General features: G+C 43.3%; 1 protein-coding gene across 9 annotated transcripts in view; it reads left to right on the top strand.

Moving 5' to 3' along the window:
• LOC116352815 (RNA binding protein fox-1 homolog 3-like) overlaps positions 1-18,504 on the top strand; it is a 410,981-nt gene that overhangs the window by 351,466 nt on the left and 41,011 nt on the right. For all 9 annotated transcript variants that reach the window (XM_031834666.1, XM_031834665.1, XM_031834669.1 and 6 more), the window contains one exon: positions 10,799-11,050. In XM_031834666.1, coding sequence (XP_031690526.1) covers positions 10,799-11,050 — 252 coding nt within the window. The remainder of the gene's footprint in view (positions 1-10,798; positions 11,051-18,504) is intronic.

The raw sequence follows: 18,504 nt of genomic DNA, 5'->3' as shown, positions 1-18,504 counted from the left end.
TTATTGATTGGTTTCACTTCCAAATGAGCTACGAGAGAGAGGTGAGCCCAGAGGAAAACAAACCACATTCTCCTTCAAGCTCTGGCTTTACATAAAGACACAACACTGATTTATTTTGGGTACTGCTGCTGTTTTCATTAGGATGTGGTGTGGATTTGTTTTTGGAGTCCATTTTCAACTGAAATATACAAGAAGTGTTATAGACTGAAATCACGGGAAACAAAATACATGATTAAAGGACGTTTTCCCCTCAACTGACTGAACTAAATACATCACCTCTCTACTGGTTTTAGGAAGACTTGTGGGGCGTTGTTGGGTAGTTAGAAGTGCATGGACTGTGGATGGGGGAGTGGGATGTGTAGATTAATGCAGTGGAAAGCCATCCTTCAAAGTGCTTAGAATAATTAGAGTCAGGCCTCCAACAGAATGGCCATGTCACTGGAGGAAATGGTCTTTTTATTTACTGTGGCGGCTCTTCTCTCGACCTCTTCCTCTCTCTCTCACTTTCACTCCCTCTCTCTCCCGTTCTCCCTCTCTCTCTCTTTCCCCCTGGAATCCATATAGCTGTAGAGTTATAATTCAGGGACGGAGAGATTCAGAGTGTCTTTAAAGGTGCTGTCACTGCGCTGGATGCATTTCTCCGATTTGTATCTCTGTACGATTGTGTGTGTGTGTGATGTGGGCGCGTGCATTTGTATTCACAATGGGCATTTGTATTCAGGAGCTGATCTGAGTTTGTGTAGGTGTGCATGTACTGTATGTTAATGTTAATGTTCTTTATTATCATGTGTGTGAGGGTTAATGTGTGGGTGTGTGTACATGCACAGTGTGGGTGTGAATGTGTGCCTGCAATGCAATTGTGTGTGTGAACGCATACGTGTCTGTATGTCTGTGTGAGTGTGTGTGTGAAGGCATTTCGCATCTTAGAGGTGGTGAAAGGGGGAGAAACGCCATTGATAAATTGATCACAGTGAAATTGTGGAGTATTGAGACATGTTCTAAATCCCGCCCCCTTCGTTCGGCCTCCCTCCCACACACACAATGCACCGCGCTACGGCTCTGCTCTGCTCTGCTCCAGCATCAATTACTGTGGATTGCGTGGTTGACAGAGTGTAAACCAGGTGCCAGCCCTCAATCCAATTAAAGAGATTTAATTGGGGAAAATAAATGGAGTGTGTCCGGGAAGTGCTGGGTTACCCACACTAAGTAGATTTTTTCCTTCTTTTTGAAAAGTAAGGTATTGTTTATGAAAGACGGAATTGAATCTAATAAAAGCTAGGGGCAATTGGGCTATTGCTTTTCTTCACACTGCCTCGACTTCCTCCACAGGTCACTAATGCAAACAATCCAATCTCCCCTCTCTGAAAGGTGTACTGGGCTCTCTAAACAGGATTATTATCTAAAATGGCCCATCAGGTGATTCGGCCATACACTGCCAGGTTTCAGATGGTGATTGTAATTCCCCTTTGCCAGCCTTTTAGGGATGGATCACTTTAGGAGTGTTTGTAACTTTTAAACAACACCTTTAAAACAACACCGACAGACGAGGAAGGCCAACAGGCCCCTTGTCTGTTTTAAATAGCATTATTACTCTGACTACTTCTGTAACCATTACGAATGGGGGTGTTTTTTCTCTGTATAACATGAGAATCCTCTGTGGTTACCAGTGTAGTAGTGGGTGTAGTTGTAGCTTGACACTGTGAGTGTGAAGGAGACTGAAGCATCAGCAGCAGCCACAGCTCCATGCAGGAGTTAGCCCAGATAAAGAGAGGTGTTTAAAGCGGTCAGGTAGCACCACGCCGTGCAGTGGTCTCTGCTCCTCCTCCATGTCTCTCTCCCCCAATATGTCCCAGGGGAGGGGGGGGGGGGTGAGAGGAGGAGGAGCAGCAGAGAGGCAGAGCCTCATTCTAGTCTTGGTCTTCTCTTCACGGGACAGGGATGAATAATTCAGGATTGTTAGCTGTCTGCTGCTAACCCATCTACAATGAAACAGTCTTACTGCACATCAATGATTTAGCAGACACCCGGTTCCCTCCCCCTTTAGAGGGAATCATATGGAGCTGACTCCTCTTCACCAGCTCCCTCCACTACTTCCCTATAATTGGAAAGAGAAAAAGCTGGAATGCTGTATCAGGGATCTGGCAGAGCGGTATAGGCATTTAAACAGCCATTCAGCAATGTCAACCTGCAGACGTGTGTCTGGGGAGTGCACCCACTAGTTAGTCCCGAAGAGGGGAGAGAATTTGGGACGAAAGACGTGACAGAGTTTTCAGCAGACACATTTCCTGAGTTGGAAAAGCTGTCTCTATCTTCGGCCTATTAAAGAGTGAAATACATATGTATCTGGAGTGGAAGAGCTCTCCGATGTGAGCGTCTCCGATGTGTCTGTCTGTAATAGGACCATCCTCGGTTTCCCTGATTTGAACCCCTCTTAAAATCCCTTCCAGCCTCCTCTGCGTCTCCATCTCCGTTCTCTCCTTCCCTCGCTCCTCCCTTCCTCGCTGTATCACACACTACTTCTGCACCACGCTCACCTCTTCCCTTTTTCAACATCAGACGAGCAAATCAGCAGACAAGCGATTGTACAAGTTTTCCCAAGCTTTCAAGAATTACCACCATTTCATCACATATAATCACAGTTAATAACCCTTCTCATTAAGGAGACGAGGATCACGGGTCATTAATATTGTTAATATCTTCTCTCCTTTTCTCCCATCGCCAAGTGCCAGAGGGGCTGGAAACAAAAGGAGGACTAAAAAGAGCTTAGGACGACAGTGATTAACCGATTGGGGTAGATGGACTGTGATGAATCAAAGTTATCTCTCAAATCTTAATAACTGGAATTAGCTGCTGATTAGATGAGCTTGGGCTACAGCAGGGAGTAGTAGGCATGTTCACTTCAAAGAATATGGCCCATGTAAATCTGTCCCTCCCCTCCCCGTGCCCTCCTCCGCAGAGCAAAGAGAAACCCACTGAGCCAAAGGGAAACCAAAGAGAAGGATTACAAAGGGAGGAAGAATAGAGCTGAGAAAAGGAAGACAAGAGTTAGACAGTGTAAATGGTGCCTTTTACCTGTTTGCTCCCTGGTATTAGGATCTTTTTATTTCTGCGTTTGCTCTCCCCCCTCTCTCTCTATCTCTCTCTACAGTAGGAGGGTTCAGTGTCTCAGTGACAGGGTCATGATGAGAGCGACACTCTGTCTCATTTGCATATGTTTGCCATTGTCACAGCGGTCAACGAATGTCATGTTAAGATTCCTGCATGTTTAAGCGCTGGCATTTGTCTCTCATGAGGCAGTCTGGCCTCTTATCATAACCCTCAAAGAGAGACCACATCACAATGGCACACAGCTGGTTCCTAACCAAATGTTGGTGTCACTTCAACAGTGTTGAATTACAGTAGAAAAATACTCATTTGCCAGCTAAACTAGATCTGGTGTAGATCAGTGGATCGGCACGGTACGAGAATTGATTAACACGTGCATGACCAGAATCAAAAGAATGATCAACTGTTCATCAATTTTCATTTCAGATAGGTCTTTATCTCCGTGACCAATAGCAATTTCTAGAAATTGAAGAATCTTATCAATTTAGAACATGTGTAATAAAGTATACCAATATCAATCTGTTCATGTCATTTGATACATGAGAAGGACAATTGAGAAAAAAAGACTACCGTGTATCGGGCTGAGATTTACTGTAGTACATTTCATCAGGTCTAAAGCAACGCCTGTGGGCTTAGTTGATTTTAAAAACGACACACAGCCCACATGTCTATTTGAATTCCGACAACAAGTCTGGAATAATTAGTCCCCGATGTAAATGTCTGTTACGCAACAAAAAGGCAACAACATTGAAAGAGGCAATTATCTGCTTTTATGGTGTGGGGAAAACATGGCGGGTCTGATCATCTGTAAATGATAGTTGTTTTTAAAGATCCTGTTGGTTTATTAGGAGCTTTTTAATGCGCCGTTCTCCAGCCCCAGACAGATCAGACCCATGCATGGCTGCTACAGCAGGCGGGTGGCTGAGGAGGAGACGGACAGGTTCATTACATGTCACAGGAGTTCAAAGTGATCCTCTGTCTGCTGTGTTTATTAAGTGGCGCTCCAGTCGTCTCTGAGGTATAGTAACACTTGCTAGTCGTAGCACAGCAGACGCTAAGAGCAGTCCCATCTCGATCAGCACAGGCTGAGGCTCGGTGTGTGGTGTTGTGCAGTGCGGCAGCAATGTAATAAAGAAATCAACAAGGGATAGAGGGAAATGAACTCTCCCTTTAATACCCTGTCCAAGGATGAAGCCGTGTTCACATGCTAGTTGGAACTAGGAAAGTCTGACATTTCCGACTTGCTAACTGGTTGCAAGTTCTACACCTGCTGCGTTCAATTTCTGAGTTTCCTAGTTCTGTCTAGTGCGTGAACACGCCATGAATCACAAATAAATGCTCCAAAATAATTAGGAAAGATCATGTTAGAAGCAATGAAACATATGTGACGTGTAAACGATTAAGGCTCCTGAAGAAAGAATAAATAGAACAGAGTGCAAAAAAAATCTCAATTCACTCTGGGGGGCCGAGTGTAGATGCAGTATTTAACTTCATGGATAGATTCTTCCACAAATGAGGTGGAAAAACTGAGAGATGAGAGTTGGCAAGAGAGGAAATGTGAAGGAAAATAATAAGGCTGTGCCTAGCCTATTTGGAATCCCACACCGCTGAAGAGTGGTATGGAAGAACACTGGGAGTAGCTAGGGGGATGCAACAGCTTTTCTCAGGGGCTTCAAATCTGCATTCAATTGGGCCGCTGCATTTCAACCTCTCCATGCTCTCCCCCCTCTGTCTCTCCCAAAGTTTCACTGTAATTGGAAGACAATGAGGGGGAAAAGCCAGCCGGTGCGCCCGGAAATCTGCTTCATCATGAGAAACTCAACTGGAGGATTTGTTTTGTTGTTGTTGTTTACCTCTGCCTCTGAGTTGGGCTTTTCAGACTCACCTTGAATGGTTGGCAGGTGGTTGTAATTAACAGGCTCTCCCTGGCTGCAGCCTCTGGTGAGATGCTAGCGCTGCTAACGCTAACGCAGTGTTGGAGCACGATCATATGGCTTGCCTGATTAAAATGGACCTAGCTTTATTTATGTGTGCCTGTTAAGACAAAACTATTGCCAGTTGCTGAATGTTCAAAATCATCTCAGGCCTGCCTCACTGGCCTGCCTGCTTTTTCTGCATGTCTGTTTGTTGGGGTCCAATTAGCTGGGCGTCAGTAGCCAGGACGAAAACAACAAGGGGCTTTTATGTGCCTGGCTGAAAGTCCTCGCTGTGTTTCGTGTGTGTTGCATGCTCTACGTTGGCCACTGTTGAGCTACGAGACACTCTCCGGTTGTCCCCACTCTGTTTTCTGCTGCAATGGCCCAACGGGATTTGTCACAAGTTTGCCTTCCTCTCAGTGAGGGAGTCATTAAAGTGAGATGAGTGCTTCTCTTCTCTATGTCTTGGAGCTGTGCTGTCGCTATAAAACACTCCACACTCTTTCCCTTCCTCTCCTTTGGACTCACTGCACTGGATAAGTTCTGTAAACTTGAGCCATTTTAAAGGTTTCCTTTCAACATGCCAGTTCAGTAACTAATGTATACTAGAGTACACACATATATGCTGAATCACCCAGAAAGGAACACATTCTCAATATTCACCTGGTTTTCTTGTAGTTCAACATCTCAAACGGATCATCTAATATTGTAACAGGTCTGATGTTGGATCTGGTGACAGATGAACCTGTGTGGTAGAGACCTTTTCAAGGTCTTCCAGTCCCTAACAAGTGAGTCTTTATTAGTTTACTCCAATTGGGGGAGGGGTGGTAGGGTTTGCGGGGAATAACAAAGGTATATTCAAAACAAAAATGTGTATATATACAGTATATCACTGATGTCTTGAGATGTTGCTTCAATATATCCATATAATTGTTTTCCTCATGGTGCCATTTATTTTGTGAAGTGCACCAGTCTCTCCTGCAGCAAAGCACCTCCACAACATGATGCTGCCACCCCCGTGCTTCACGGTTGGGATGGTGTTCTTCGGCTTGCAAGCCTCCCCTTTCTCCTCCAATCATGACGATGGTCATTATGGCCAAACAGTTCTATTTTTGTTTCATCAGACCAGAGGACATTTCTCCAAAAAGTGTGATCTTTGTCCCCATGTGCAGTTGCAAACCGTAGTCTGGCTTTTTATGGCAGTTTTGGAGCAGTGGCTTCTTCCTTCCGAGTGGCCTTTCAGGTTATGTCGATATAGGACTCGTTTTACTGTGGATATAGATACTTTTGAACATGTTTCCTCCAGCATCTTCACAAGTTCCTTTGCTGTTGTTCTGGGATTGATTTGCACTTTTCGCACCAAAGTACGTTCATCTCTAGGAGACAGAATGTGTCTCCTTCCTGAGCAGTATGGCGGCTGCGTGGTCCCATGGTGTTTATACTTGCGTACTATTGTTTGTACAGATGAACATGGTACCTTCAGGCATTTGGAAATTGCTCCCAAGGATGAACCAGACTTGTGGAGGTCTACACATTTGTTTTCTGAGGTCTTGGCTGATTTCTTTTGATTTTCCCATGGCACTGAGGCACTGAGTTTGAAGGTTGGCCTTGAAATACATCCACAGGTACACCTCCAATTGACTCAAATTATGTCAATTAGCCTATCAGAAGTTTCTAAAGCCATGACATCATTTGCTGGACTTTTCCAAGCTGTTTAAAGGCACAGTCAAATTAGTGTATGTAAACCTCTGACCCACTGGAATTGTGATACAGTGAATTATAAGTGAAATAATCTGTCTGTAAACAATTGTTAGAAAAATGACTTGTGTCATGCACAAAGTAGATGTCCTAACCGACTTGCCAAAACTATAGTTTGTTAACAAGAAATTTGTGGAATGGTTGAAAACGAGTTTTAATGACTCCAACCTAAGTGTATGTAAACTTCAGACTTAAACTGTATATATGTATGTATGTATGTATGTATGTATGTATGTATGTATGTATGTATGTATGTATGTATGTATGTATGTATGTATGTATGTATGTATGTATGTATGTATGTATGTATGTATGTATGTATGTATGTATGTGTGTGTGTGTGTGTGTGTGTGTGTGTGTGTGTGTGTGTGTGTGTGTGTGTGTGTGTGTGTGTATGAATGTTTATGTTGTATATGTATTTGCGTATGTATGTATGTATGTATGTATGTATGTATGTATTTACCCAACAAATATATGAGGGACTGGAAATGATGCAGACAATTACATTGATGGAAGCAACAATCTCAGCACAATATAAAAGCTGATCCACCCCCTAAAAACAAGACAAAACACAAGCGTCTGAGTGGCTAAATCGGTTTGTCTAAGTAAAAGCCATAACGCTGCTCACTCCATCACACGTCCATAGCTGATACCATCAATGGCTCCCATTTGAGTGATTTCCACCTGGATTCAATGCAACACAATTAGTCACCTACTGTCTTTAGCCTTAGCTTTACCCTCTGACCTCCCATGCACAGTACAGGAACTGACACCACTCTGCTGATATGAGTTCTTCCCAGCTACTGTATGTGCTCAACTCATCTCTGCCTTGCCTACCTCAGAGAGCAAGTCCCCAGCAGCTTTGCTGAAGAGATCAGAGATTGTTGGCCACTGGCCAAGAACTCTACCCATGTATCCATGGAGATGAAATGGAGCTTCCGTCATCAAAAGAGCTAACACCAGTTATTATCATTACAGTAGCATCACTCTCCACCTGTCCATTGCCCTGTGTTTCTCTCTAGACGAGCAGGTCTGGAAGTCCAAGCCATTTTGGCCTGCCCAACCTCCTCGCCCCTCTGCACCTTAGACAGGGCTGCCTAATGCTGACTGTAAAAACAAAAACCCTGCTACCGAAAGTGATTTCGTTAAGTAAGGGTTTCAATCCAATTTTACACTGGGAGAGTGCTTAACATTAAAGAGAGTGTTTTTTATTGTGCTCTTCTGTAGTAGGGGTTGAGGGGTAAAGGAGAGAGATGAAGAGAGAGAGAGTTGGGAGTAAGAGATAGCGTGAGCGAGAGAGAGATAGGAGATCGATACAGACTGGGCGTTCTGTCTGGATTCCTGTATTCCCCCTGGTCCTGTCGATGGAGGAGGGGTTTAGCTAACTCCCACCGTCTGGCCTTGTGCGGGGGCGCTGAATTACCACGGTGGGACCTGCTCGTCCATCGTTAACACGCCTGCAGGTGGACGAACACCGCCTGCCGCCCGGGGCCTCATAACACCACACAAACGACTAGGAGCAGTTTCTCTCCGGCCATAACTTAACGTCTCCCCGTCAGAGCCGTGAGAGATGGGAGAGATGGGAACTGCAACCTGCGCCTGGGAGCTTTATGGTTGATATGTTGTGGGGGTTTTCATCAGGCACTGTGGATTATCACCAGCTAAAAGGATGTGCGGTCACAGCGGGACCAACGCTGCTGATTTGCATGGGCCCTTTTTTCTCTTCTAGTTCATTTCCAGTTGAATAACTTGTTTGTCACATACATCAGAGAGAAGGGGAAGATCATACTAGAGCCAGTGTTACTTTGTGTTTCACTAATGAGCCCCGTTCTCTACTCACACCCATAGATCCCCACTCCTTGCTTTTGGTTTGCTGCCCTTTGAAACAGTGCTGTGGTGCTGTATAATGCAGTACAACACTTTGTTGCTGCATCTCTCTCTCTCTCTCTCTCTTTCTCTCTCTTTCTTTCTTTCTCTCTCGCTCTCTCTGTCTCTCTCTCTCTGTCTCTCTCTCTCTCTCTCTCTCTCTCTCGTGCGCGCTCTTTCGCTCTCCCTCCCAGCTCCAGGCTGTTACCCAGTGTTGTGTGTCACATGGCTTTATTTCAGTCCCATGCCCTTGTTTTATGCTCCAAGAACAATAGGCGTGACACAAGTACACTGGTGCTCTGTGCCTCGCCATGTCTAACAGAATCCTCTAATGTAGCCTTGATCTCCCATATGGTGTGAAAACTGTTTCTCATATATGCCTTGTTGTCATCTGGACTCAAGCTTTCTTTCCTAACTGATTTGTTGATGTTAGACCACTTGAACCGGTTCATGGGGAAACTATGTGAAAGGTCTCAGCTGCCGCTGTGCCATGAGAAGCTTCCGTTTTTAGGTAGCTAACCAGCCCCCTTCCTTGAAGTGGGTGCTTAAAAGTTTAAAATTGCCGACATCAAGAGTCGACTTGAATAAGGATGCCCTGCAATGCAAGTGGGTTATATAACGCCATGACTAGAGGGAGATGAAAAGTAGAGCACAGGGGGAGAGATTTAAAAAGTTTCAGCACGAAGAGGGAGGGAAGAAAGAGATGGGGGGAACGAGAGGGGAGGTAAGAGGAGAGAGATGGAGGTAGGCAGGGTAGGTGAGGTCACGGAGGTGTTGAGGGCCCAGGCCTTGAGACTGTGGCCTCTCTTGAAGCTGGTCGATCCTCCTCATCTCTCAAGGCTGAAGGGCCTTTCTTTTTTCATTTAGATAATGGAGGCATTTCCTTAATTGGCCAAGTGGTTTGGACTGTGGTTTGTTTGGCAACACGTCAGTGTATCATTGTTTCCAAAACATTTACAGCGCTGGGCGCTATGCTGCACAGCTCCCCTCCCTCATTAAAGCACAGGCCTCCTCTCGTCCTCCAGCCCAACTAGCTACGGCTGTCTGTGGAAGCCTGCAACATAGAGCCCAAACAGCAATGCACACAAGTGAGAAAAAAGGAATAAAAAGCATTTATCTCTCCTCTCTCCGTCCCTAGCCAGTTAAGGCTTGGAAGAGACAGAAACTTCTCTATCTGTTTACTGTTATTGTTTTCCCCCTTACCCATAAGCCTCTTTGTCTTCTCTTATCGGAGGAGTTATGCGTTCAGCTCTTGTGATCTGTATCTTCAAATTTGATTGGGGATATTTGGTGGGAATGTGTTATTGGATTCTGCCGGTATTGTCTCACCGTTTTTAAAACACAGTTGTTGGGGTTTTAATGTAGAGGTGTGGTATCTGTTCCAGCAGGGCTCAGTGTGGTAGAACAATAAGACATGCTCTCCTCTAGTCCTACCATTGCTTTGCTTACCAATGTGCACCAGCCAGAAAAGTCCATTAATTCAACAGCTCATCATCTTAAGCGCCCACACGAGAGAAAGGGTTTGCAAAGCGCCTGCCACGTCTCTACCAGCCATCTGTCACTTAAGTCACTCAGGAGCACAGAGACAGAACAAGACGAGTAGGACAGAATGAAAGAGGGATGTGAGTGGGGGAGGGGGTGAGAAGGAAGAGCCAAGGACAGGACAGATATATCAAGTAAGATGCAGGTAGGAGGTGTTCAAAGCAGAAAAGTGGAACACAGAAAGGAATCGGCTGCTCCTATAACCGACCTGTCATTTGAATCAAAGGCTCTAATCAAAATTGTATCAATTAATTGATCTTTCCTCTTGCGCTTTGCCATGAGTGCAATTGAGTTTCCTCCTTGCTCCTGCCCCACCACCAGAGAGCCGTGCTCTACACACCATAAACTATGTTCATTAATAATGATCAAGGGATCCTCTAATCTGGGGTGAAATATGATATGATAGCTATTTCCCTGAGATACTTAGTTTGCAGGACAACTCTTATTCTCCCCAGCTACTTCCAAAGCACAGGGGTAACCAGCATGCTTTCATGCTGCGTTGTTCTTTAATACTACTAACAAGGTACTCCGCTGTTCTAACAATGTAACTTTAATCACAAGTGATGTGGAACAATGAATGTAACACTGTCTTCTCCTCTTTGTCTTAATAGGGTAACCAAGAGGCCACCAACCCCCCAGAAGCCATGGCCCAGCCGTACACGCCTGCCCAGTACCCGCCTCCCCCACAGAATGGCATCCCGGCCGAGTTTGCGGCACCCCACCCCCTCCCCACGCAGGACTACACCGGGCAGAACAGGGTGCCCGAGCATGCCATGACCCTCTACACCCCCACACAGACGCACAGTGAGCCGCCGGGCACCGACAACAACACGCCCGCCATCACCGCCAACACAACTGTACCGGTCAGTACCGCTCAACAACACAACACACACCTGGCATTATCTTAAATTAGGTTGATGACCGGAGGTGTTTAAGGAACCTCAGCCTTAAGACCATTACCAGTAGGATTGTTAATAAAGGCTTGGAAGCAGGAAGGGATGGAATATTACTTATGACGGTCATAAGGTTGTGCCTCGGCTCGTTAGGTTAGGCATCGTTAACGTTACACAACTACCCAGAGTGTACAAGGGTGCAGGAGTAGACTGTGATGTCAGCAAATACATGAAGATGTCAAAGCGTGGAGCTGATTCTGCGTGAGTTGGAGTTGATTGAACTTAACTGGAAACGTTGTGGCGAAATCAAAGTGCATTTTTGAGAAGCCGGGCTCTCTGGAAAACGTGGAAACCTGAAGGGTTTTATTTATTTCCGCCAATGAGATTCAACATGCTGTACACATGAATCATTTAGGCTCTGTGAAAGGGGGACAAGCCCTCCCCCTGATCCATTTGGTTGTGGAGTTAGTGGAAAGTAGAGGAGGGAAAGTTGCACTCTATGCCTGCAGGGGCCTGGGCTAGGCCAGCCAAAAAGCCCTGCCTAATTGGTCAAATTAGCTAATTAGCTATAAATGTATATAAACCTCTGCAAATGTCCCTCAACATATTGCACTGCCTCCTGAGGAGCAGCCGCTAATCCAGGATTATCCACAGACACTTTCTCTGAGTTAAATATGGGGAATTGAGCAAACAGCTATTTTACCATAGGAGAATATGTCAAATTCACCATACTGACAGCTATTTTACCATAGTAGAATATGTCAAATTCACCATACTGACAGCTATTTTACCATAGTAGAATATGTCAAATTCACCATACTGACAGCTATTTTACCATAGTAGAATATGTCAAATTCACCATACTGACAGCTATTTTACCATAGTAGAATATGTCAAATTCACCATACTGACAGCTATTTTACCATAGTAGAATATGTCAAATTCACCATACTGACAACTATTTTACCATAGTAGAATATGTCAAATTCACCATACTGACAGCTATTTTACCATAGTAGAATATGTCAAATTCAACATACTGACAGCTATTTTACCATAGTAGAATATGTCAAATTCACCATACTGACAGCTATTTTACCATAGTAGAATATGTCAAATTCACCATACTGACAACTATTTTACCATAGTAGAATATGTCAAATTCACCATACTGACAGCTATTTTACCATAGTAGAATATGTCAAATTCAACATACTGACAGCTATTTTACCACAGTAGAAAATGTCAAATTCAACATACTATTCAGCTATTATACCATAGTAGAATATGTCAAATTCACCATACTGACAGCTATTTTACCATAGTAGAAAATGTCAAATTCAACATACTATGCAGCTATTTTGCCATAGTAGAATATGCCAAATTCACCATACTGACAGCTATTTTACCATAGTAGAAAATGTCAAATTCAACACACTATGCAGCTATTTTGCCATAGTAGAATATGCCAAATTCACCATACTGACTGCTATTTTACAATAGTAGAAAATGTCAAATTCAACACACTATGCAGCTATTTTGCCATAGTAGAATATGCCAAATTCACCATACTGACTGCTATTTTACAATAGTAGAAAATGTCAAATTCAACACACTATGCAGCTATTTTGCCATAGTAGAATATGCCAAATTCACCATACTGACTGCTATTTTACAATAGTAGAAAATGTCAAATTCAACACACTATGCAGCTATTTTGCCATAGTAGAATATGCCAAATTCACCATACTGACTGCTATTTTACAATAGTAGAAAATGTCAAATTCAACACACTATGCAGCTATTTTGCCATAGTAGAATATGCCAAATTCACCATACTGACTGCTATTTTACAATAGTAGAAAATGTCAAATTCAACATACTATGCAGCTATTCCCCCACAGTAAAATATGTTGAATTCAGCATATTACATCACCATTTTCCCATGTAGGTAAAACAGCTTGAATTCAACCGTGTTGTTATTTTTTCATAATTTGATATGTCAAATACTGAATATTGCACAGCTACTTTCCGTAGTTAAATATATAAAATTCTACATAGCTTGTTTTTGTCATGGTTAAATATGTTGAGTTCAGCATATTCAGCAGCCTACACTTTGGACCAATAGGACAGAGCAAACACTATAGCGATGTGAGCCCACCAGGTAGGCGTTGACATGTGGTTTAAATTAAGTGAAAGTATACATAATATATTTCATATATAAAATATGCCATAACCTGTGACATAACCACCCTTTCTGGAGGTAGTTGAGGATCAGAGAGGAGGATTTATCAGAAGTCTCCCTCTCTCTAACTCCTGATAATACCAGCGGGAGAAAATGTGACTTCAGTCCAGCCTTTCTTCCTTTCCTCCCTCTCTTCCTCTCCTCATCTCACATGAAAACACTTGCTGGGAGAGGTCAGCTGGGGGTCAAGGCTGCCCCCCTGAGGGATTCAAGCCACCCATAAAAAACATTGTTAACAAATCCATTTTCCTAACCATAGAAGCACTGAAGCACCATAGATAATGGGTGGAGAAATCAGCTGTGATTTACAGGTACAGATATAGCAAGGCCATGTGTATAACTGTAGCATTACTCTGTGATGAAATCATGTTTCATTTGAAGATGTGTGTGACTCCGTCGTCATGGCTGACTCTTATTGGCAGCTACACAGATACACTGTGTTCAGTGAGTAAGGAGAGACTTTGCAGGAGGTTCCACTCCCCTGCTCAGAACCCTGCCGTGTCGCTGCCTCTCATTCCCCCACGCCACTCACTTCTCCTCTCGCCATTTTATATTTCATTTCATCTGTCCACCCGCTGTGAAGAAAGCCAAGTGACGCGGCCATGGAGAGATGAGAGTCAGCCCTGCTTTCCTTCACGGCTCCCTCCCTCCCTCTCTCTCACTATCTTTCTTCCTCTCCCTTTCCCTCCCTTTTTTTCCCCCACTCTCTCTTTCTCTCTCTACCCCTCTCTCTCCTTCTCTCTCCATCTCACCCTGCCAGTGAGGAGAGAGGGATCAGATCAGTGGGCTGTAAACAGAGTGGCTGGCTAATCCCTGGGGCCGATGGTGTAGGGGAGCATTCCCCACCGCTGTGCCCCCCACCACCACTGATGCTCCCCTGCTTTAATGACCCAGCCTGTTTGCTTTGGGTGCCACAGAAGGGCGCGGGTGTCTTTGATTAGGACACCCTGCAGAAACACAGATTGGGGAGCAGATCAGCACTCACTAGGCTCCCACTCCTCAGTGCTTTACTCTGGCCGTCTCGGAAAACTTATAGACTTTAAAAGAGTCATGAGGAAAAGAGAATGAAATGTTTGGATTCTGTGTGAATTCCCGGCGGAGGGTTGGCAGTGTGTGTTTAATGAGGGATTGCCTCTTCTCTCTCTCCTCATCTCTTCAGTCAGTCAGTCCTCCTCTACTCCAGGGAGGTGCTGTTGTCCAGACTCAGACCTCTGGGGCCTGCTGTGTGACTCCCATGTTCAAACGACACTCACATGAAAGCGGGTGACTTGAGGATAGAAAGAGGCAGTCAAACTTTCTCCAAATCCTCAGAGAGAGAGAGAGAATGGGACTGTAGAAAAGGTCTGCCAGCAACTTCTGTTTTAAAAAAGCGGAGCTCGTTATCTAGCAAGCGCCATTCAAATAGTCCAAGGTTGGGTTTGGATTTCATGAGTTATCATTCTTTTTATTCAGATAACAAATTAAGGCAGTGTTGTTAGGACTGCACTCAATTCCAGATCTTTCAAAGTCTGTGTCAGCTGCATGAGGACTACCCAAAGTGGATTCTGGGAACTTGTGATAACACAGACACATGGTCTATACATATGCAGACACATACAGTTCAAGCACATGGAAGAGCATGCACACTCCCTCAGACGATCCAATGACCTGGATGATGAGTGTATATATGTCCCAGTTAAGGTGGATGTTATCGGGGAGGCAGGGTAGCCTAGTGGTTAGACCGTTGGACTAGTAACTGGAAGGTTGCAAGTTCAAACCCCCGAGCTGACAAGGTGCAAATCTGTTGTTCTGCCCCTGAACAGGCAGTTGTTCCTAGGCCATCATTGAAAATAAGAATTTAAGAATAAAAATAAGAATTTGTTCTTAACTGACTTGCCTAGTAAAATAAATCTTTATTGAACCAGGCAAGTCAGTTAAGAACAAATTATTATTTTCAATGACAGCCTAGGAACAGTGGGTTAACTGCCTGTTCAGGGGAGCTAACCCCTTGTCAGCTTGGGGATTTGAAATTTCAACCTTTCAGTTACTAGTCCAACGCTCTAACCACTAGGCTACCCTACCGCCCCTGGTCTGCTATATGAATAGCAGATCAGGGGGAGGGAGGGATGGAGGAGGGGCTCTACTCTACTCCTCTCTCACCCCCTGCTATTTCAGGTGACTGAAGAAGGGATTTGTTTACAGCTTCTTTAGAGAAGAGGAGACAAACAATGGAGGATTAGGTGGGGGGGGGGGGGGGATGCATTAAAGGAAGGCATTATAATTCTTGTGAGCGACGACTCGGTATCCCCCCCAATTTAATCGGATGTAATCTACCTGCTTGGCGGCGTTCCAATCAGATAGTTTCAATTATGTTCTTGTAATGCCACTGAGAGGAGGGGGAATGTGCTGAGCACAGCACTTTGAAAGCGATTTGCAAATAACGGCGAGGGAGTCTGTTAGAGGAATGAATGAACAGGAAGCAGGGTGGGTAACTCGCCGCCCAAGATGACAGCTACGCTTGGCGGGGACAGTAGCGGCAGGCGGCGGGTGACGCCTGGGGTTGCATCAGCCTCCCTCCCTCGCCATGACTGTGACAGCAGCTGCCAAGTCGGTAAAGTGCCACTGAATGGGGGTCTCCTATGGCAAGATTATTCAACCGGGCGGGGTCAGTGGAAAAATATATTTTTATATATATTGGATCCCCCCCCCCCCCCAATGTTTTTATGAATATCGCTAGCAACAGCAGAATAAACACATTTTGTATTGTATACATACTGTAGAACATATGAGAATAACATATTTCTAATGATGTCAATTTTATTCTTCAACTCTGAATATTGAGCCAATTACACTCCTTGGAGTATCTGACATAGGCTTTGAAACAGCACCTGTGAATAGGCTACCAGTGTGGCAAGTGCCGCTGGCTGCTGGAAAGCCTTCTTGACTTGGACTTTCATTTTTACCAACACATGGCCAACCTTTGTTTAACTAGCGCTAAACAGCTGCTCTTAGCGAAAATGAGTTTGGAGTTACCTTTCTAACTGATAGACTATGTTAGAGTTATTGATTTGATTTATTAGGATCCCCATTAGCCGACGTTAACAGCGACAGCTAGTCTTACTGGGGTAACATAACTAAAAGACATTACAGACAAAAGACTTTACAAGTTACATACAGTTAAAAACATGAACATGTAGTGTGTGTGTAAAAACATGAACATGTAGTCTGTGTGTAAAAACATGAACATGTAGTCTGTGTGTAAAAACATGAACATGTAGTGTGTGTGTAAAAACATGAACATGTAGTGTGTGTGTAAAAACATGAACATGTAGTCTGTGTGTAAAAACATGAACATGTAGTGTGTGTGTAAAAACATGAACATGTAGTGTGTGTGTAAAAACATGAACATGTAGTCTGTGTGTAAAAACATGAACATGTAGTGTGTGTGTAAAAACATGAACATGTAGTGTGTGTGTAAAAACATGAACATGTAGTGTGTGTGTAAAAACATGAACATGTAGTGTGTGTGTAAAAACATGAACATGTAGTCTGTGTGTAAAAACATGAACATGTAGTCTGTGTGTAAAAACATGAACATGACGTCTGTGTGTAAAAACATGAACATGTAGTCTGTCTGTAAAAACATGAACATGTAGTATGTGTGTAAAAACATGAACGTGTAGTCTGTGTGTAAAAACATGAACATGTAGTCTGTGTGTAAAAACATGAACATGTAGTCTGTGTGTAAAAACATGAACATGTAGTGTGTGTGTAAAAACATGAACATGTAGTGTGTGTGTAAAAACATGAACATGTAGTCTGTGTGTAAAAACATGAACATGTAGTCTGTGTGTAAAAACATGAACATGACGTCTGTGTGTAAAAACATTAACATGTAGTGTGTGTGTAAAAACATGAACATGTAGTCTGTGTGTAAAAACATGAACATGTAGTCTGTGTGTAAAAACATGAACATGTAGTCTGTGTGTAAAAACATGAACATGTAGTCTGTGTGTAAAAACATGAACATGTAGTGTGTGTGTAAAAACATGAACATGTAGTGTGTGTGTAAAAACATGAACATGTAGTCTGTGTGTAAAAACATGAACATGTAGTCTGTGTGTAAAAACATGAACATGACGTCTGTGTGTAAAAACATTAACATGTAGTGTGTGTGTAAAAACATGAACAAGTAGTCTGTGTGTAAAAACATGAACATGTAGTCTGTGTGTAAAAACATGAACATGTAGTCTGTGTGTAAAAACATGAACATGTAGTGTGTGTGTAAAAACATGAACATGTAGTCTGTGTGTAAAAACATGAACATGTAGTGTGTGTAAAAACATGAACGTGTAGTCTGTGTGTAAAAACATGAACATGTAGTCTGTGTGTAAAACATGAACATGTAGTCTGTGTGTAAAAACATGAACATGTAGTCTGTGTGTAAAAACATGAACATGTAGTGTGTGTGTAAAAACATGAACATGTAGTCTGTGTGTAAAAACATGAACATGTAGTGTGTGTGTAAAAACATGAACATGTAGTCTGTGTGTAAAAACATGAACATGTAGTGTGTGTGTAAAAACATGAACATGTAGTGTGTGTGTAAAAACATGAACATGTAGTCTGTGTGTAAAAACATGAACATGTAGTGTGTGTGTAAAAACATGAACATGTAGTCTGTGTGTAAAAACATGAACGTGTAGTGTGTGTGTAAAAACATGAACATGTAGTCTGTGTGTAAAAACATGAACATGTAGTGTGTGTGTAAAAACATGAACATGTAGTCTGTGTGTAAAAACATGAACATGTAGTCTGTGTATAAAAACATGAACATGTAGTCTGTGTGTAAAAACACGAACATGTAGTGTGTGTGTAAAAACATGAACATGTAGTGTGTGTTTAAAAACTTCTTAGGGCTGAGATCCTGTTAACGGGATCGATATGACAACAGCCAGTGAAAGTGCAGGGCGCCAAAATCAAAAGACCAGAAATCTCATAATTCAATTTCCTCAAACATACAAGTATCTCATACCATTTTAAAGGTAATCTTGTTGTTAATCCCACCACAGTGTCTGATTTCAAATAGGCTTTACAGCGAAAGCACCACAAACAATTATGTTAGGTCAGAGCCATATCACAGAAAAACACAGCCATTTTTCCAGCCAAAGAGTGGAGTCACAAAAATCACTAACCTTTG

The sequence above is a fragment of the Oncorhynchus kisutch genome, linkage group LG10, assembly GCF_002021735.2.
Source record: "Oncorhynchus kisutch isolate 150728-3 linkage group LG10, Okis_V2, whole genome shotgun sequence".
Lineage (NCBI taxonomy): Eukaryota > Metazoa > Chordata > Actinopteri > Salmoniformes > Salmonidae > Oncorhynchus > Oncorhynchus kisutch.
This window is presented reverse-complemented; position numbering and strand designations above follow the sequence as displayed.